The 20,701-nt window shown below is 43.3% G+C and overlaps 1 protein-coding gene across 1 annotated transcript in view; it reads right to left on the bottom strand.

Annotated features, from left to right (window-relative positions):
• Window positions 1–596: 596 nt before the first annotated feature.
• Window positions 597–20,701, bottom strand: part of TMEM45A (transmembrane protein 45A) — a 27,995-nt gene continuing 7,890 nt past the window's right edge. The window contains exons 2-6 of the mRNA XM_009289717.1: window positions 8,579–8,788; window positions 6,130–6,342; window positions 5,207–5,391; window positions 2,755–2,900; window positions 597–1,217 (exon numbers count right to left, since the gene is read on the bottom strand). Of these exons, the coding sequence (XP_009287992.1) occupies window positions 1,124–1,217; window positions 2,755–2,900; window positions 5,207–5,391; window positions 6,130–6,342; window positions 8,579–8,768 (828 nt within the window). The 5' untranslated portion in view covers window positions 8,769–8,788 and the 3' untranslated portion in view covers window positions 597–1,123. The remainder of the gene's footprint in view (window positions 1,218–2,754; window positions 2,901–5,206; window positions 5,392–6,129; window positions 6,343–8,578; window positions 8,789–20,701) is intronic.

The raw sequence follows: 20,701 nt of genomic DNA, 5'->3' as shown, positions 1-20,701 counted from the left end.
ATAGGTACCTTACTGTTCCTGGGCATCTCTTTTGAACAATGCTTGAGAAGAACAGGTCAGGTGTTCTGTGTAGCAAAAACCCACGCTGAAACGGGGTGTTTCTTTCCTTTGTGGCACCAAAAATACATCAGGCACAAAGCCCCGCTATGACACTCACTCTGCGTGTACTGTAAGTATTAAAAACTAAATCCAAGAGACTACTGTTTCTTTGAGGCTTCAGGATCTGTTTTCCCTTGTATTTCTTCAAGCTTAATAATGCAATGCCACCTTCTCTTACGCAAAGAGAGAGTTTTTGTAAGAAGCCTGCCCTACAGTTCTGTGTCACAGACTGCATTAGCCTCCAGGTTGGGCTTCTTTAAAGGCATCTTTGCTAAGCACGGTGGCACCAAAAACAGCAGATGCGTTTGATGGGCTTATTCATCCAGTTCTCTGATCGTTTACAGGAGATTCGCAGCAGGGAGACAGAGGGAGATGCAGGTGATACCTCTCAGCCGGCTGAGACCTGACACCTCTTTGGTCCTCCTACCAAGCCTGGTAGTGTCTCTGCGGGAGTGAACACACTACACACTCTTCAAGGAAACAGTGAATGGGTTTGCAGTGAGTGGTTCTTTCCATTTAACATAAAGCCACAAGCAGAGACACGAAGGTGTTATACAAGACAGCCGCAAGACTCTGATTTTTTTATCTTGTTCTACTGTTTCCCAGGTCTGCAGAGTTATTTATGCACAGTTACTTGCAGGGCAACAAACACGCTTATTTGGACACCCTAATTATGGAAACTTAACAGTCCATTCAGCAGCAGCTGGAAAACATTTTGCTTAACTTTTAATGAGGCAAACACACAGACTTCATCATGCCACCTCATCCAGTCCAAGTCTGTCTAATATTAGTCTGATTTTCTTTGAAGCGTGTGATAAGCAAGGTACTAGTCGATACCACAAATTGATACCAAGCTTACCCTCTGCAAATAAAGATGTAACTGTGTAGATGTAGACAGTACTCGGGTGATGATATTTGCATAGCAAGTTGTAGTAAAGAATGAATAAGATGGCAAACAAATCTAGAAATGAGGTATCAATTAGCCTAATGGTAGAGCAGGTAAACTAGTCAAGCCACATTCATACTAAATTTCATCTTCTGACTCCTGATCTCGTTCAGATGTTTTCAGTAACCCCATTTCCATGGACTGGGACTGTTTAACCTTTGAACGAACTGCCCTGGAAACAACAAAAAAAAGAGTTGTCAATAGTAACTCAAAGGCTCATCTGGCCATTTTTACATGGTAAAAAACTGTTTTAACTTCGCATCTCATCGGGGAATTAGGGTGATTGATTTATGAAGACTTGAAATGGGCCACTGTGGGAGACATTGTAAAGAGGAGATAGTGATTTCAAGCAGAATCTGGGCAGAATTTAACCTCAGGCCTTAATTGTAGATACCTGTATTTTAGCACGAGTGACCGCTATACAATGCAAGCACGTACCGTGGGAGACATTGTAAAGAGGAGATAGTGATTTCAAGCAGAATCTGGGCAGAATTTAACCTCAGGCCTTAATTGTAGATACCTGTATTTTAGCACGAGTGACCGCTATACAATGCGAGCACGTACCGTGACATTAGTATGTGCTGCCTTTAACAATACCACCTGTATGTACTGCTTGTAAGAGCTTGTTCCTATGGGCACGTCTAAGAGTGTACACCTTAAGCAAACCTCAGTGTAACATCTAGAAAGTTCAGTGTTGTGCAGGTGCAAGACCGATAGCTGTGTTTGCTTGGGAGAGTATTATAAAGCTGTGAAGAAGAGTGAGTCTGGCTATCCTCCCCACGGACGGGAACTCTGCTCAGTGTGCCGTGATCAACCTGGGGGGCCTTGTCTGATGCTGCAGCAGCTGCCGTTCCCAGCATCAGAAGGGATGTTAGATTGCTGTCACCTTCTCTATAGTTGCCATCCTTTACGCAACAAACCAGTTACCCAGCCTTGAGTGTCAGTGCCTTTTGGACCGAGATCCAAAAAGACATGGCACCTCCTCGGTGCAGAGCAAGACTGCAAGAACTACATATGGCCAAAGCATGATTAAATAGGGCTATTAGGATGGTAGGGGTAAAGCGAGGGGTGAGAAGCATGTTTAGGACAGTGCAGGCAAATGCTTGGTAAGGTCCTGCGGGCAGAAGGTGATCACACATGGCAGAATCAGGCTCATTTTTACAACCAAGTTAACTCTGCAGTTGGAATTTTGTCAGGATTAGCACTGGGCGGCGAGGAAAAGGGCTAACTTTAGAAATTAGGGGATGAAACTGGCTAGTGAAAAAGAAAACAGGTCTAATCACAGGAAATTGCTAGCAATGAAACCTGTCCAATAATCTTCAAAGTTAAGTCACGAAGCCTGCTGACTAAGCCAGTTGGAATTAGTAGAGATGAGCACTGGGAGAGAAGATGTTGTAGGAAAGAAAGGTCTCTCCTCCTTATAACTTTTTACGCACTTACAAATGTGGAAGACTACCAAAAAGAGCTCATTTTAGGTGAGAAGCATTATGCTGTCAGAGCTGTACTTTATGAATGTTTTTCCGCTTTCTACTGAAGCAATGAGTCATGTTGTCTTCATTGATTAGCAATATCTATTTTTATTTTACCTTGCAAGACAATTAATTGCTTTGTGGAAATCTTTTGATTTGTCAGTGAAACTTTTCTAAAATAAAGCTCCTGCTAGACTAAATAGACAGGTCTCCAAAGTTTTAGTGTTTCAAGTAACTTACCAGCTGACGATTGTGTAATTCACTGCAAGTATAAGAAAAGCAAAGGCGTAATGCCAGCAATAGCACATGGTCAGGAACATCATATTGGTATGATCCGTCTGATTCCACTCTGGGCTCCCATTTGGAGGATAAAGCACAAAACCAATCTATAATAAAATAAAAGATATTTAGCAAATGTCATTTGATGTATATCCTATGCCGTAGCATGTATTATGCTACCCATCACAAGGCAGACATTTCATTTTTTTACAGTGCTGATTATTTCTGTGATTATTATTAAAAACAATTTTGCAGTCACACTCAGATGCGATGGATCATTTTACACAGTTTTGTGTAAACAATCTTCAAATGCCTTTGAAGATGCAGAGCAAAAACAATTTTGCAGTCACACTCAGATGCAATGGATCATTTTACACAGTTTTGTGCAGAAATGCCTTTGCAGATGCAGAGTCAGTCCCAGAGACCCCCTGCTCTTGCCCAGCGAATTAAGGAGCCGGCCCAACAAGTCCTGCAGCAATCACAATTACGTACTGTACTGTAAGGAAAGGGGCTGGTGCTCAGCCATGTGTGGTCTGAACTGCAGGCACATCACCAACCAGCAAACCTGCCCGGCCGTTTGCACCGACTCACTTCTTCCCAACAGCATCTGGGAATGTGTTACATGGTTCAGAAGATGAATAATAAATTAATAAATAAAGGGGAGCCATAAGTCTGTTTCTTCTGGGTCATCTGGGGAAAAGGTCAGGTTTTGAAATTGGGTAAAAACGGAGCTTTCTCACCCAAGGCTATAAGTTCGTGTGAAATACATAGCTGATTTGTTTATTCAGAGCTGGGAAAGATCAAATTCAGATTAATGCATAAGCTGGGAAACTCGTAATCCCATGGCTACACAGGGGTCTGCCTTGACAAGCACCAGTCCTCTGTACTGCCTAATACTCTTCAAAGTCACCGCTTAGCAGTTTAGCTGAGAATTTAGGAGCTGGGAAGAGGAGGAGAGGAAGGAGGAGGGGAGGAGTGCATTTTGCATTTCCATGCAGAGAATTCAATGAATGAGGGTGTTGATGATGCAGAAAGAATGTCCCTTTACCTTTTACAAATTTGTCATGCTGCAGCCAGTATGTGGTTTTCAGCCACACATACGGTTGAAGTCTGATGCAGGTGTGAAAAAAGCCACACTTAAATCTCTTGCATTTTTAGTTCTTCAATTTTTTACTTTGAAACAAAAAGCACATTGTCTCCAGAGCTAAAGAAATAACTTGTTCTAAAATTAGACTAAGCAGACAACAAAGAATAAATGGTTGCATCGAATTCCTCTTATGTAAAGCTTCTTAAATCACCAAAGAAAAGTTTATAAACAAGAGAATAAAACACCAAGTGCTGCAGCGCCAGGTTCTTGAATTCACTTATAGAAAAAACCTGCCGTTTCAGAGGTCTGTCTTCTTGCCAGAGCAAGTATTTAAATATTTGATTTGGTGCTGAGTGTCCAGTTCTCCTAAGGAACAGCAAACGTTTTTATTAATCGTGTCTGGCCAGCATATAAAAAAGGGAAACCAGTCTAGACATGCCGGAAAGAAAAATGACTGGAGTGACCTCAGTTCTCCACTATAAGATGAAACACATCGGCACTAGCGCTCCTACTTCTTTGTTACAAGATCGCAGCAATTCATTAAATTCTCTCTCTTGTTAGACAGCAGGGAAAGGGTCGCTATCAAATATCTATTAATTGGATAGAATCACAAGTAAATGAAGGCATGGCAGCTACATTTTTAAGAGTCCTTTTGGGAGCCACATCCCTGAAATATAAAAGTTTGGGCTGTTACTTCTTCTGCTCAACTTCCCGAACACTGGAAAAGCAGGAGGCTTTACATCACTCAATCTCTTAATGCGAATCAGGAGCTGAAATACCTTTTAAACCTAGGTTGCCACTGTTGAAACGCTTTTTAGAAAGTAGAAAGAGGCAGCCAACATGAAAGATAAGTTGTGCCTTCGCGCCTTTTCACACAGTGTCAACGGGTGCTTTGCCTCACCTGTCCAGCACGCCGCTGGGCATTTCCTCACTGCTCCGGCAGCTGACAGTGGGGACTGTCTTCGTAAAGAACAGCATATATTGCCGGGCTGTAAAATCACTACCATTTAGCTGGCGAATTTTGAACAGGATGTTACAGAGATCAGAGGGGATGTTCAGTCACAAGGGAGAGCTCAACAAAACCACCTTAGCTTTTTTATTGATTCAAATAAAAGACACTAGAAGTAAAATGGCTGCTTCATCTGCAAAACAGATATGATAAATACTTTTATCTCTTTAAAGGGACATTAAGAGTGCATTGTTTTCTATGAGTCCTTCGAGGTCTGTGTTTAAAAGACATATCATATCACCTGTGAAACATCTGCAAAGGGGTAAATGACTCATTTTGGTGAAGGAAGAAATTCCTAAGGCAGAAAAGTGACTTACCTGCCAGAACCAACTGCCTTGTAATATGCAGAGGCTTGTACGGAGCATCTCTAGCACAATACTGCCACGGAAGAAAACTTCCAGAAATATGCAAACAGCAGCTCCAAAGATAGCAAATAGCAATAACTGATGCACATGAACATCCAGCATGGCTCTCCCATGAAGATGGTAGCAAAAGAGAAAACCTGGAATAGATTTAGTGATCAGTTTAAGATATTTTCTTCTCTTGTAATCTCCCTGCATCTGCTTTTAGAAAACAGTGAACCTTTAGCATTTCTCCTTATGCCAATATCACCTTCTCAGTTGAACTGAGAGTAATTTTTTAAGACTGATGCCTACGTACTGTGTACTCCCACTCTTGAGCTCAGACCAGGAAAATGCATGGGAAGCTGTAGCTCTGTCACCTTTCGCTTAAAACACATTAACAAAAAGTCATTCATCTGTCTCTGCAGTGTAACAAGAGGGATGCTATGAGATATACTGTGCGTACAGAAAACATAAACTAAGTGTGTCTCCAGGGCAATTCCAACATGTGACTGCTGTGCCGGTAAATGCACTCACACTGGCTTTAGCTAACAAGTTGCGTACCATGTCAGTACACACATTGAAGCACATGCCCCAGCTACTAAGCTTACCCAAAACAGGCTTGTGCTGCTATTTTCGTAACATTTCTGTTGCTATCTGAGCCAGTTAGGAAAGCGCAGATACACCTCTACAATGCGTGATCCTGCTCTGGGCTGCAGTGCAGACAAACCCTCAGCAGTTTAAAGAGGGCCAAGACTGATCTTTTTTGAGGGTTTCAGGGCGTTAAACACCCAGCTCCCACGTGCTCATTCTCTAAGGCTGATTTGAGATTCCCAGACCAAAGACTGATACCCCTCTGCAAGTTTCACACGCACCTCTGCAGGGAGAGGTAAACTGACCTTCAATAAACACTGCTAAGGAAAGCATCATCCTGTCCATGGCCACTGGCAGTGCGTTAGTCCCATGAGCCACGATATCAACCAACCCTGAAATGCCATAGAAGAGGTACATGGTGGCATGTTGCCAGTTCATCAAGTGATCCCAGTGCTTTTCCTCATAATCATACAACTTCAGATGAGGTCCATCGGGAACAAACTGCTCGGCCACCATTCCTGCGCATGAAACGACAAGTATAACTGTTTGTCCTGGTGCTTAAGGTATAGACTGATGATAAGTCTTTATACAAACAATAGAGGCAACAATATATCCCCATGAACCATAACGCCAGTCAATTTGGGGTCTAGTCTAGCTGCCTGAGGATTGCTCTGGGTGATTGATATGTTTTGCTCCCTTCTGCCCAGTTCAGCCATTGCCAATAAAATTTTTAACACATTGTCCAAATTCAAGTGAAAATGCACAGAGGCCTCAAAGATACTAATTTTATATACATTTTCAAGAAAATAGGCAGTGGGAAGAGGAGAGATGAAGTAAGTTGCTTTGCTGAAAGACCACAGAGTGAGCTCAAGCATATATTAAGCATCACATAATCCAGAGAGGAGAAAGCCAGAGGAAACCAGGCTTCAGCTCCACTCCTGGTGGGACTATTTGAATCTTGCAGTTTCCAGCAGTGAAAATGGAGACAGCTATTCTGTGCTGCTTTTTTTTTTTTTAAACAATTGCTATTGTAGTAGTCCTCTGACTGATTTTTTCAGCTGCCTTTCCCAGTGGTTCAAACATGTATATAACACATGCTAAAGTCCCCAAAAGAAAGATTTGCCATTTCAGTCCCCTGCAATATGCAGGATAGCAGAATTCAGACTCTTAATTCAAAGGGGATTTTTCCTATAAAGCCATAAAAGGAAATCCCTTCACCATGCAGAGTTATTAAAGGTCCCATGAGAATGTATACCGAGTTAGTATTTGAATTGCTGCTCCACCGCCTCCCTTACCTTGGCCCCTCGGTGTCTTGCTAAATAGCTGCAGTACTCCAGCAAGGGGAAAGCTACTTTTAGATACCTTATATGATCAGAGAAGTTTGGGAAGGGTTTAAAATATGTTATGCTTTAAAACGTTAAAATTAATTATATTGTTTATAAAGTGTGGGCCAGCATCCTGCTGTATAAGTAGATATGCTGCAGAGCAAATGCAGTGGGTTTCCACCTTTATTTCAAGTTTCCCTAACACAGAAACAGCAGGTTTTACTCCTGCTGCTGCTTTTACTGTTTGTCCTTACCAGACTTCCTTGTCCACGTTTTCAACTGGAATTGAAATTACCATACATTAAAATAATAGCTTTTTGTTTCAGAGTGAAAATAAAAGCACTAGATGAGTGTTTTAGCTGCCCCAACTACCTCTAGACACTGACTGGGAGATTTGTAGGAAAGATGTCCCCACTCACACCTCAAAATGAACACTATAATTTAGGTTTTGATAATTTTTTAAGGCATATCAAAGTGTATACTGTACATACAACATCAGTGCTGATGTATCATAACTGATACAACTCCCAGAGGGGAAGGAAAAAAGCAAGAACAAGATTTTGGCACAGCCTGTACCTTGATTAGAAACCAGGCAACTCTGAGCATCTAAAGAAGGGTAGATAGATAGAATCTAAAAATCTAAAAATACTAAAAATACTAAAAATACTAAAAATTAAGATCCTTTTTCAACTTGAGAGCCACATGTGCTGAGCTCCCCAGGTCCCCTGTTATTTAGCTTGCTTACTCTATAAAGGTAAATTGCTAACATGCAGCAATGCTGTATGTAAACATACATACAGATGCTGGAATGTGAACAAGAACTAGGCACTTCCAGTCGGCTGCACCGCTCACTAAACCATCCCTGTGGGTTTGTACCCAGGCCAGTCCACAGCAGAAGGAGAAACAGCCCCCCACCCCGTTGCAACAGTCCTGCAGCAATAAGATCTGGAGTTCAGTCTTTCTTTGTGAATATTTTCACTTTTGAATTACATTAATGAAGAAGGATCTGCATTTACATATGTTATCAATAACTCAGTGGAGACTATCGACATCTGAGATAGCTGGATTCAAAACAGAAAAGCAATGCCCCCACAGTCTGGTGCTCCCAGTCTGCATGAAAGAACCCCTTGCCTAAATACCTTCGCTCCCTCCCTGAAGTAGTGAACAGCATATGAACACTCGGATGGACCAGCTGTGAAGTAGTCAGGAGACCTTAAAGAAGCTCCAGAAGAGCACTATGGATGGGAACCATGTTAGTCGTAACTATGTAATTAATAGCAGTAGCCCCACTAGTTCTTAGATTCATGGTGTTTAAAGGACAAAATACCAAAACACGATGAGATATGTTTTATCAGAGAACAAAATTAAAAAAAAAAAGGGTTAAAAGGCACAGCCTTTTTGTTGTCTGCACCAAGTCCACCTTACTTACCAATCAGGGCAAAGACAGCTTTGATGATCCCCTCAACAAACTCCAGGCGCTGAAATCCTGCTCTGGAACCAAGGTAGCAAGCGTTCTTGTTTTTTCGACAGGCGTACTTCAGTGGATACTTCACTGACCACCACAAGCCAAAAAGAAGGAAAAAGCTTCCAGGGAGGGCATGCCCTTTGAAATTGCCCATGGTTTTCTGCTAGGCAATACCTGAAGGTGAAACAAATGCAGATCGATTACGGGAATAGTAGGAGAATTCTGTGGGTTATAATTTTAAAGTATCTCCTTGCATAGGTCAAAAGAGTGTCACTGAATTAAGTGCTCACACTTTATTTAAAAATAAATTTAGGTACTTATCTTCCCTGGCTGTTCAAAACACCCAGCCAGTTTCATAGCTTTGCAGAACAAGAGTAAGAGACCCAACTGCAAAGCAGCTGACCTGAAATGCAGACCTGGCAGTTGGCAAGTTAAGAGAAAAAAAGCCATGGTACACTATGTCATGCTGTTGAAGTTGTACTAGTAAAAGAGAGAGCATAAATATTCACAATTTGGTTCTTTAACCTTTAGAGAGGGTTTTATGTTTCTTTACTCCACAAACAGAAATCAAGACAATACCTGACTGAAGGAAAAATGAATTGTATACAGATCCGATGGGTAACTATTCACTAATAAATTGTATTTTGTATTTCAATCCAGATGTCTCATTATGATTTACAAACATCAAGTCATTCTCAGTATTTGATAGGTGAATTATGCACCCACAACGAGATGCATATTATCAAGTACATCAAGCACACTGAGTGATAAGGTTATTAGTCGGTCAGTGTTACACAGTCATTTAAAAGCAGTGCCACTAATAAAACCTAGTAATTCTGGTCATCATCCCAACTTCTAGGAGAGTTAACTTAGCTCCAATAGCTTCTTCATTAAAATGACAGTTCTAACATTAAATTGCAATTTTTCTTCAAGTTGTTATAAACTGAGTTGTTGTGCATGGTGACCCAAAGGCGTACTAAATCTTTGCACAGGCAACAATCGAATAACCACTTTAGAAGCATTGGCAATCTGTACTTTCTGTTATTATCATTGCTGACTTAAAAATCCAATCGCCACACTACACTGGAGCCATCTGGTTATGAATAGAACATGGAGGCTCTGGTATATTTTTCTTTTCAGTAAGTATTTCCTATGGTCAGCTCTGCATAAGAAGTTTTAAACTGTGGCTTGTGGGCCATGGAGTACTTGCAGATGGTTCACGTAATGCTGTCTAGTCACGTAGCATGAGCCCTCTCCTATTTCTGGAGGCTAAACTCCACTGAAAGCATTAATTTTTTTTTTTTTTTTTTTTTTTTTTTTTTTTTTTTTTTTTTTTTTTTTTTTTTTTTTTTTTTTTTTTTTTTTTTTTTTGAGAAGAGAAACTTTTCCACATGCACAGGTCCTGAAGCTGCCATAAGACTATTACCCAACTGCATGAGGAGAGGTGACCTATATAGCCACAGAGGAGAAGAAAAAAAAAGATTGTTTGTGTGTAGCATGAGGCAGGCTGTGATTTAAACAGGGATCTGAAGAGGGTCCTATCCCTGCTGCCTGTCCCCTCCTCTTCCAGAGCTGATTTGTCCCACTGTAAGGGCTGCAGAAGTGGAGGGGTAAGCTTTAAAAGCTTTCCCTGGATAAAACTCCCCTTAGCTAATATCTAGGGAAGTATTGCTGAAGTACAAGAAAAGGGAAGCGTGATACTGGTTGCCCAAGCAAGCCCATTTCAGGATGTGTCCTCACAGGTATTGCCAGTGCCGGCATCTGCATATTGAAGCCTGGAAGGAAAGCATGCCGAGATGGCTGCACCAAGCCTGGGGAAGGCTTCCGGGGAAGCAGCGCCTGCCCACCGTGGGGCAGCCAAAGGGGGAATGAGGGATGTGTTTACGTATTCTTATGAAACGTAAAGGACTCCATTTGGGATTTCTGCTGTGTGGGGAAGGGCTCCTGCATGCCACTTGTCTCCTGTCAAGAAGAAAAGCAAGGGTGCCATGCCCAGAGCTGTTGTGGGGGGCTTTGCCTCGCCTGGCGGCTGGCCGGCCGCTCAGATCAGAGCAGCAAAAGCTGTGAGGATGAGCGAGCAGTGGCAGACCCGGCAGGCAGCTCTCAGCACGGGCTCTCCAGCCACCACGATGGTGATGACCACCTCCATCTCCACTGACAAAATGCTGAATTAAGCTCTAAACCTCCCTGAGGCTGAGTACCTGTTAGTGGTGCCAAATTAGCCTGCTTGTGAGCTGAGCATCTCCAATCCTGGCCCAGGGTGGGCTGGGCAGGGCAGGAGGAAGAGGTGGCAGCCGAGGGTCCAAGGGTCAGGAAAGCCTTTCTCTGCCTCCTCTGCCTCCCCCACCACCCTTAAAGTCTCACTGGGTTGATGCCTCTGTGTTTTATTTGCAGGTGGGGAAAGCACTGCTCACTCTTGAGCAGCCTACAGTGCAGTCGGGCTCTCAGCGGTGTGGTTGGGAGGCTCAGTCCCACAGGTTAGACCCAGCCCCCGCGGTCTCACAGAAGAGGTACCTCGTTTCGGGACACCTTTAGTTCAAAGAGTCTGACCGGCTTGTGCATCACTGCCAGTACTCACTGCACCATTGTTTGCCTCAAAAAAGGGCAGTACTAACAGTACCTGAAGTTTTAGACAGTCGCCTAAACTTTGCTTTAAACTTTGAAATACTTACTTTGCTTTGAAAGCCTTAATTTCTGGTTCTTCTAAAACTTGCTGGCCTGAAAGGCATTGCTGTCTTTTCAGACACGTTGGGTTTTTTCCTTCTTTGAATGAAAGGAAGAGGGGAGGAGTGGGGGGTGCCCTTTCCTTGCTGTATGTCTGATCTTATTGAACACCATTAATTAGAAAGACTTTATTCATTAGATATTTTATTATTCACCACAGGTACACAGCACTCCAAATGGAAAGATTTACCCTGTACCCCACATCAAAGCGAGATACTGGATTTAAAAGGTAAATTAAACCTATGAAAAGCCTCCCTCTAGGAGAGTACAGCTGCAGTAAGAGTCAAATGAAGAACAGTGTGTTAATGTCATTTGTAGTGCACAGTATACAAAACTTCAAAAGTAATTCTCAATCTGTAAACTCACACCTGGGTGATCTAGAGCTCTAATCACTGCACGATTTTTCTGCCCTAAATCTGGATAATCCATCAAGATATACCCTGTTTAAAACTATTTTTGTCTTTCAAAACAAGGGAAAAGAAGAAAAGGAAAAGACTGATACAGCAGCTACTGCTGCATATCCAATATAAACAAAACAGAACCAGAAAAAATGATTTTTTGCTATAAGCAATACAATCACTTATTATTAGCTTTAGAGAGTGTAAACTTCAGTTTGAGTTCATCCAAAGATGTTGGGGATCATTTGTAGGATTTCTCTAGAAAGAGACACGTCAGATCTGCCAGTCAGCTGTTGTGACAGACCTTTGGAACACTGAATCTCAACACACTCAGCTTCAGAAAGGCGTGATATGAATTATACTTTAAATCCTTAGTAAACTTGAAAACATCATGACAGAGCTTGCCTTAAACTGATTAAACTTCCCAATTCATGAATTTTCTCTTATCAGGCCTGAAAGTTTGTTTCGGCAAGGCTAGAAGTCAACTGTCACCACCCACAGTTTTGATGTGACTGAGAAGTTTTGCCTGCAAGTAAACCAGGTGATATTGCATGGTTTGGGGGCTTAGTATGACACTGAGGACATGGCGAGGATAAGGGGAGACTCCCCTGCAGGAAGATCACTGCGGGGTCACGGGGTGGATCTGGGAGGTGTGAGGCAGAGGTGCAATGGGAGGTGAAGGGAGAGGAGGACAGGATGGCAGGCTGCTGCCTTTCCGCACTGCGCTTCGGCATCCCCCTGTGCAGCCCGGGACAAAGCAGCTCCTGCCAGCTCTTCTGCACAGCTTGGGAGCCAGCCAGTTTTGGTATCTCAGGTGCTATTTATTGGATAAAGATGGCATCAGCATGTTATGACAATACTTAATAAATTTGAGGGTTTATTTTTTACAGAGCCTTATCCCATAAGCTAGCAAACAAATCACTGGAGGACTGATGTTGCAAGATGTGCAAATCCCAGACCCTCTTTTATCCTCAGTGATTTCAGGTTGGGAGCCAGCCAGTTTTGGTATCTCAGGTGCTATTTATTGGATAAAGATGGCATCAGCATGTTATGACAATACTTAATAAATTTGAGGGTTTATTTTTTACAGAGCCTTATCCCATAAGCTAGCAAACAAATCACTGGAGGACTGATGTTGCAAGATGTGCAAATCCCAGACCCTCTTTTATCCTCAGTGATTTCAGGGCCAGGGGTGCCGGCAGAGCACAGCCACAGGTTTATTTTTTACAGAGCCTTATCCCATAAGCTAGCAAACAAATCACTGGAGGACTGATGTTGCAAGATGTGCAAATCCCAGACCCTCTTTTATCCTCAGTGATTTCAGGGCCAGGGGTGCTGGGAGAGCCACAGCCACGTTCCCCACAGCAAACCTTCCTTGCTGCCCACCACCTTCCCTAGGGCGTATCATCTGCCAGAGATGTAAGCAGAGAAAATCCTGAGGCTGCCCCACAGCTGGGTGCCATGAGGTCTGGGTTCAGCTATGTGGGGTCTGCCCACACTCCCTCCACTGCCCCCCAAGGCACCCAGTCACAGTAGGTGCTGCATGCGTACCTGCAGCTGGTGACCTGCTTGCACAACCTCAACCCTGTCCAAATCCTGCTCCTAACCCCACCAGGCAAAGCCAGCGGTGCTGGTGCCTACTAGAGGCACGCAGACAGCCGGCGTCACCCGGCCACAGCCCTCACCATGGATGGGTTTGGCTTTCCAGCGAGCGTATGTAGACTCCCTGACCATTGCTGATCGAATCGCCTGTTACCTGCTGTGTGCACCCCAGGATCGCTGCAGGCTCACTCTGCTTTTCATGTCTCCACCCTGAAGCATCACCACCCAGGACACTTCCACCACCACCAGCAGCCATGGGGCCACAGCAGCCAGGGCACCAGCAAATTTTGGACTCTGGCAAAGCAAATTTTGGACTTTACCTGGGGGAAGCTCCCTCCCCGCCAACCAGCAGGGCTGCCACCCCGAGGAGCATGCCCAGGAACCAGACAAGGCGCATACTCCAGCCCAGATTTGGGCTTTCCACAGCAAGTACTCCTTGAAACCCTGCTCTCGGGAGAGTGTGGGGCACACCAGGAGGAGAGGCTGCTGTCAGGGTTCAAGGGCACCCATGGGCCTTAATTGCCCCAACCAACCTCACCCACCCTGGCACCCCTGGCACCCCTGCCCAGGGGCCCATGGTTGCAGGGGAACTGGAGAAAAAGGTAATTAGGCGTAATTAAGGCAATAAACTCAGTTGTTGAGGTAGTTTATAAATTTTAAGTACCAGGCAATGTTTCTGCAGCTGATTGGAATAAGGAACGAGAATAATTTACAGCTACCTGTGAATGTGAGATGCCTTTTTTTTCATGTGTGAGAACTCCAAGCATGGTTTTTCTTGCAATAATCACAGAAAGCTCTGCATGATTCAGGCTTTTCCAGCAATTAGAAAGCTGCATAGTATTGCAAAAGTGTTTTACACTCAAACTTTGCTGACCAAATACAGGTTGTTGACAGTTGCCCACAAATTCCCTATGTAGCAGTAATGCTTTATGTACCTGGGATGTTCATCCCTCGGTTCAGGCTGCATCTTACTCCTTGGGGTCAGAAGGGAATATGGGGATCCGCTGGCAAAGCAGGGGATGAGCAAAGGCAGTTTCCAAGTGAGCATTCAAGAAAAGGTGTGCATTTTTGTGGGTATTAAAAGCTGCCTTTTTAGCCTGAAAATTATCTCACTTACACCAGCAGAAGCATGAAAGGCAGGCAAGAAACAGACTTACATGATTGATTTAAACATCTTCTGACTTTTTTGGGAGGGATGTTTCATAACATTTACGTTTGATTCCTGATCTCTTGAGGCCACCCACGTGGGGACTAAGGCAAGACTTACAAGTGGTATGGAGAAACTAGCTATACCACCTGGTTACCCAGACGGCTTCTCAATTGCTTCTTTAAGAACTAGATTAGCTTCCCTTTTTTCCCCTTCTCCCTTTAAAAAAAGCCAGGGGCTTAGGCAGTGTAACCTGTACTGGACCGGGACACAAGTGGTAGCTGAGCCAGAGCTAGCCCTGCAGCAGGCAGCTTCCCTTCCCTGCACATTCTCCTGCCACAGCAGTATGCCTTGCAATTTCCTGTGTTTATCAAGCCCTGGGGGATGTTAAAGAGGACTGTCAACCAGAAATGTGGGTTTTTTTCCAGAAATGACACAAGTTATGAGGCCACAAACTCACTCTGCTGCAATGCATTCATTTCTGCTACAGAACCATATGATAACAAAAGTTAAACCCAAAGATTAAACATTAGCCATTTTACTGCAACGGTAAAACTGAAGCATTCTTTTTCTCCCATACGCTAGATTAGGAAACAGTGATGTGGAGTTTATAATATTTGATACAAAATGTTTATTTATCCATAACAGCCGCAGGAATCGATCATGTTGTCAGCGAGAGTAATGCACCCAGGTAAGAGGCGGAAATAACACATTTGTAGACGCTTTCTTATCGGTGCAAAAGCTGTGATCATACAGCTTGTACCGAAAACTGGAATCCAGCAAAGTTGAATACATCTAAGACAAAAAAAATCACAGACAAATTTACTTCAGTATCAAAGTTTCCTACTTGCAGTTAAAGATGTATTCACAAGGCAAGTGCCTTTTATCCTGCAGCCATTAAATTGTAAACATCACGGAGAGCCACGCTGATCTGAAAAAAAATGTCTGCTGTAATTACTTTGTTCACTAAATGCAGTACTGATTTCATGTCATGACTAAAAGCATTTCAGCAACTACAGCCCCATGTTTCCAGATGAGATCACTGTTCTGGTCTTAAGGAAATACACAGCTGGCACCTATAGCTCCTTCAGAATTAAACTGGAACTAAGTACTGTGTATGCTAATGAAAGCAGGACTCAAGACTTCTTGAAATGCTAAAACATGACAGCGCAGCCTTGATATTTTTGGCATAAAGGTGTGGGAGATAAAGATTTTCAGGTCAAAAAAAAGAAATGTCATGAATAGGCGTCTCTGAAGCCTGCAAGGGAAGAATTCAACCCTTGAGAAAATCTTCAGGCCTACAAGACAGGGATGAAAACCAAAAATCCCAAAGAGGTAATGACCAGAAATCTATATACCGGCCTTAGAAAGGAGGGACTCCAAGACACAATCTCTCATAGTGCTGTGTTTGGGTCCACAACCTGAACTACTCTATTTTTTTCAGTGCCTTGCATCTGTCAGCAACTCCTCCTTCCCAAATACTTGTCCTTCTCAGCCCTTTGAGTGCTCCTCATTGTGTTTTTTCAACTCTCATGACCCTCAGTTTTCTGGCTTTCTTTCCCCTTTCTCTGTGCATCTGCTGACTCTGTTTCTGCTCCCATAGGCTATCTCCAGGGGCTATCCAGGGACAACAAACACTCCATAATAATCTTATCATTGGCTCTTGATATCAGAGCAGCTGCTAGTCTGTGGATATGAAATTTTTGGTCTTCAGGACTGCCAATTTGGAGCCTTTTACTCAGATCACCACAAGTTCAAAAAACGTACACACACAAAAAATTCAATCTTGTAATTGCATGGGATACGTAAGAGTCATTTTTTCCTATGAAAGATTCATAGTTTCTTTATTGGCCATAAAACCTGGTATTTCCTAGCACTGCCTGAAATAAAGAGTAAAATAGCACAGGTGTGTGAGTAAACTATTGCGGGTATGAGAGTGCTACCTCCTGCGGGAGTATGTTTGGCTTCAGCCACTGCAGCCACTTCCCTGCCCGCAGGAGCCCAGCGGTAGCCGCTGCCTCCTGTGGGGTGACCTTCCAGCTGTCCTCTGTGCAGAGCAGCAGTTCCCTTCCCCGCAGAGGGTCACAGCAGACTGCTGCCCTCAAAGTGAGGTGCTGCCGATGCACGGCTCCTCCCAAGCCAGCAGACGTGAGCAAGTTTCTGATTGTGTGCGGCAGCAGCTGAGCGCTGCTGAGCACTGCTGGACAGACGGTGGAAGGATGTGCTGCGACATCCCACTGCTGTGCTGCGGGAGCTCTTCACTGACATCCAAGACTGGCTTCCCCTTCCAGTCCACCTGGCGCTGGACTCAGCTAGAGCTCTTTTGCTTCCTGATTTTACCCTGAATTGTGCCAGCTAGTGAAATCCCTATATGCTCTCTCTTTTTAAAGTCAATCCCTCTTATTGTCTTTAAAACAGCCCAAGTCACTTCAATGAATGACCTCTGCAGGACCCTAGGTATCCCTGAAGGCCCATGGTCAAGCAGAGGTCACACCGCCAGTAAGAAGATTGCTCCCTGGGTACCCTACCCAAACCAGTTTTGTAGGGTATACTCCCTGGCTGCTCCTTGTAGTTCCAGGTGTGCTCACTTACACGTTCTCTGCTTCCTGCTAGACATGCTAGGAAAATGTCAAGAGAGCAAAAGTTTGTTATATCAACTGATGATTTATTGCTCAAAGCCCAGCTCTGGAGAGGAAATGAAACAAAGTATGATTTGGTTTCTGTTAGCATCACTTTTATGGACCTCCCCTTACAGTGTCTTCACAATACAGTCAGGGCTTTGGTGGAAGGATCTAGTAAAACAGCGAAGCTGACAGGACCACTGGACTATGACAAATATTTGTAATAAATACTAATGCCCACCCGGGCTGTGACAAATCCTGTGTTTGACACTTACAGAGCACTTCACAGACTGTTAGAAGTTGCTGCAATTGTTATTTATGTTTCTAAATACTTCCTGAAGACAAGAAGATGCAACCAAAAAAAGGGGTGTTTACTGAGAAAACTCAAAGTTTGAGTGGTTTAAAATGCTATTTTCTACCTGCAAGGAAGCCAGGTCTGAAAGAGAAAAGTGAGGAATTCTGTTCTTGGAGAAAGATCTTCAGGTATGGAAGACAGGGCTTGCTGACCTCAATGTGATTTATAATTCTTCGGTTGCAAGGGTTGCTGCCTTATTGTGGCTACCAGTGACTGTGCAGAAAAGGCATTTAGATTTCTCCTGGTTATGTACAGTACCAGATATTGGGGTGACTGAAGCCTTCGTATGAGAAACTGGAATATTACAAAGAAGACCCTGTTCTAAAGAATCACCAAACAGTAACAAAATATGGTAAGCAGAAGTGTCACGCTGTGCTGTGCATACTAGTAAGCTTTCATCTTAAGGATAGTCTCAAGTTAACAAAAACGGGCAGGGAGCTCATCTCAACAAATGCAAAAGCATTAATAAGTCCCTGTTCGTGTTCATAGGAAGGACTCAGTTTTCTTACCAAAAAATTGCAAACCAGCTCAGTTAGCCAATGTGATGCTCATAACAGCTCATACCTGGTCAACAAGCAGGTGACACCTGTAAGAGCTGAACTTCTCCTGTCCCCTGCTAGGGAGCAGACTGGAAACCAGGGGCATGTATCCAGAATATTGGCTTCTAGTGCGACACTGTGCTGCATTTTGCTGTCTCCTCCTGCCGAGATCCAGCCTCTTCTTCTTGAATATCTGCTTTCTGAAGTTATTTGATTAAGTGAATCTTAACCTTCAGCCATCCTGTCTGTCTGTGGAGTACAGTTAGGTAGTGTGAGCCCTCAGGGCTCTTAGATGGCAAACAAAGTGATTTAAAATAGATGTTGAAAACTCATGGATTTGGATGCTGTCACCAATGATATTTGAGTGTTTAGGGCTTGCAACATTGTGTTGTGATATGAAGGAAAAAATATTTCTAAAAAGCTTTCTTGCCAGTAATTTCCATAAAGCCATGGTGGGATTTGCACCTACAGCTTTGCCTTGACTGACTTGCCTTTGTACCGGGAAGTTTTCTCTGCAAGTCTTGTCTGTCGACATCAGGGTGCTTGACATACTGCTTGTCACAAGGGTGACCAAGTGCACTGCCTGTACCAACTATTGCTTGGGGAAACACACTCTCAACAGATGTGAAAGTTGTGTGGGTCAGAAAAGAAAGAGAAACACTAATGAATAAACGGGAGCGTTGGCCAGGCAGTCTGTAACATTGATAATAGCTGGGAGAAATGGCTGTCTGAGTTAGTCCAGCTAGAAAAATCAAAATGCATCAGAGAAACAGGTACAGTTCCTCTTGATGGGACCACCTTGTACTCACTAAATGGGAATCAGCTAGTGCTAATGCAACATCAGCAGAAACTGAAGAGTCCTCCATAATGCAATGCTACAGTAGCAGCGGTTTCGGTTCCTGCTGCCCCTCAGACGACAGAATTAATGGAGGGAGCAAGAGTAATGCTATGGAGTAGGAGCTTCGTAATTCAATCAGACCAGCAGCTGCAGCAAGGGGCTGTATCCTCTTCCAAAACCACTGGCATTAGAGATGCTACACCTGTATCTTAGAAATATCTCAAGTGCAAGGTCATTGGAGCAAGAGTTTTAGGAATTTTGCTCAGATAGCATTAAAATGTTATACCAGGCCTTGATTTAGGCATAAATTGATTAGAAGGGACTTAAGTCTCCTTTCTATCTTCTGGAGCAAAAAGCAGTGCCAGAATGCAAGGTTTGGCTCATGCTGCTCGATTGGACAGCAATCTAAAAATCTACTAAAAACTAAGATATTTCAAAAACAATGTTTAATCATTTATAATCCCTGGGTTTAGGAACTTGCCTTGCTCATAGCTAGGAAGAGACGGTCAAAATGACCACTGCTGCCAACTGCAAGTAAGCGTGAGCATGTTTGATCACATCTAAGAAATAGAGTAGGGGCCAGCTGACAAGAGGTTTGACACTGAGGAGTTTTGATTCATGTACGTCTTCAGACTGGAAAACAAGGGGCCCGTTTTTGTGCTGCTGCACTGGCTGTTTGCAGTACTGAGTAAAATTATATTTCTAGGCAGATTTGGTGTGCAAGAAAAGAGTAAACAGAGAGCAGTTTGCCTAAACACAGGCATAATTATTCAAGCCACTCCTCAAGGTTCATTTGACTTTTCTGCCCCAGCAGTTATTTCTGCCCACACTCTCCACAACTGAGAGAAATCTGTTTGGTTTACCCAGCTCCATTTGTAAAGAGAAAAAGACAGGAAAAGCCCACATAAGCAACCCTGAAAAGCAGCAAAAGACATCTGAGCGAACTTCGGAAAGGTAACTCCAGAGTCAACGATGAATTTGCATCTCAAATGGATATTGAATACATTCCTTTTACAAAGTACTTGTCGTGACTTATGGTACAATGTATGCCATACTTTAAAGAGGTCTACAATAACATAAGGTGATGCAAACCAAGTTATACATACTGGAGAAATCACAAGTCCTAGGTATGTAAATGCATAGTAATCATCATATATTCAGTTTAAAAATGAAGAAGCATAAATACTTTGTTCTGTAGTACTTCTATGTTTCAGTTCCTAAGCTCTGAAATTTCAGAAAGCCACTTATTAGAAAGATAATTAAATGTTTGATACCATGTCAAGTATTAAGCGTTATTGGGAGAGAAGAATATGATTTATCACCGAGAACTTGAAACAAAATGGAACACATGCAGTGACTGTAAGTGTTTTTCCAAGGGTTATTCTATTTTGAAATAGAATAGAGAGGCTGGGATAATCTAATTTTAGGGTTTCTCTCATATAGTAAGTAGACATGGCTACATTTAAATTCTCTTGATTTTGCCTGGAAATTCAAGTTTGGATGTACATCCCCGTTTGAGACATCCAAGGAAGAGAGAGGGAAAAAGTCAGGCAAGAAACTTAACGCTATAGCGAATATTTTATCCCCATCCCTAACGCTTAATTCCCCTTTGTTTAACGATCCAGAACCGCTGCTGCAAAAACTCTTGTACCTGGGGTAAAATAATCGGGATGTCTGCAAGGGCTGCAGTCGTATTTTAACCCCAGCAACCTTTTCAAAAGCTATTTCTGATTTCAAAGTCCCGTCCGCGCTTTTTACCTCAGGAGTCCCCCACACGGACCGAGTTAAGGCAAACATGGAGTAGCTGTTGTCCTTCCACCCGGGAATATTAAACACCCCCCACCCCTGCCCCCGCCGCCGCCC

This window comes from Aptenodytes forsteri, unplaced genomic scaffold (genome assembly GCF_000699145.1).
Source record: "Aptenodytes forsteri isolate BGI_AS27 unplaced genomic scaffold, ASM69914v1 Scaffold61, whole genome shotgun sequence".
Lineage (NCBI taxonomy): Eukaryota > Metazoa > Chordata > Aves > Sphenisciformes > Spheniscidae > Aptenodytes > Aptenodytes forsteri.
The sequence above is the reverse complement of the archived record's forward strand: the minus strand, read 5'-3'. Positions and strand labels throughout refer to the sequence as shown.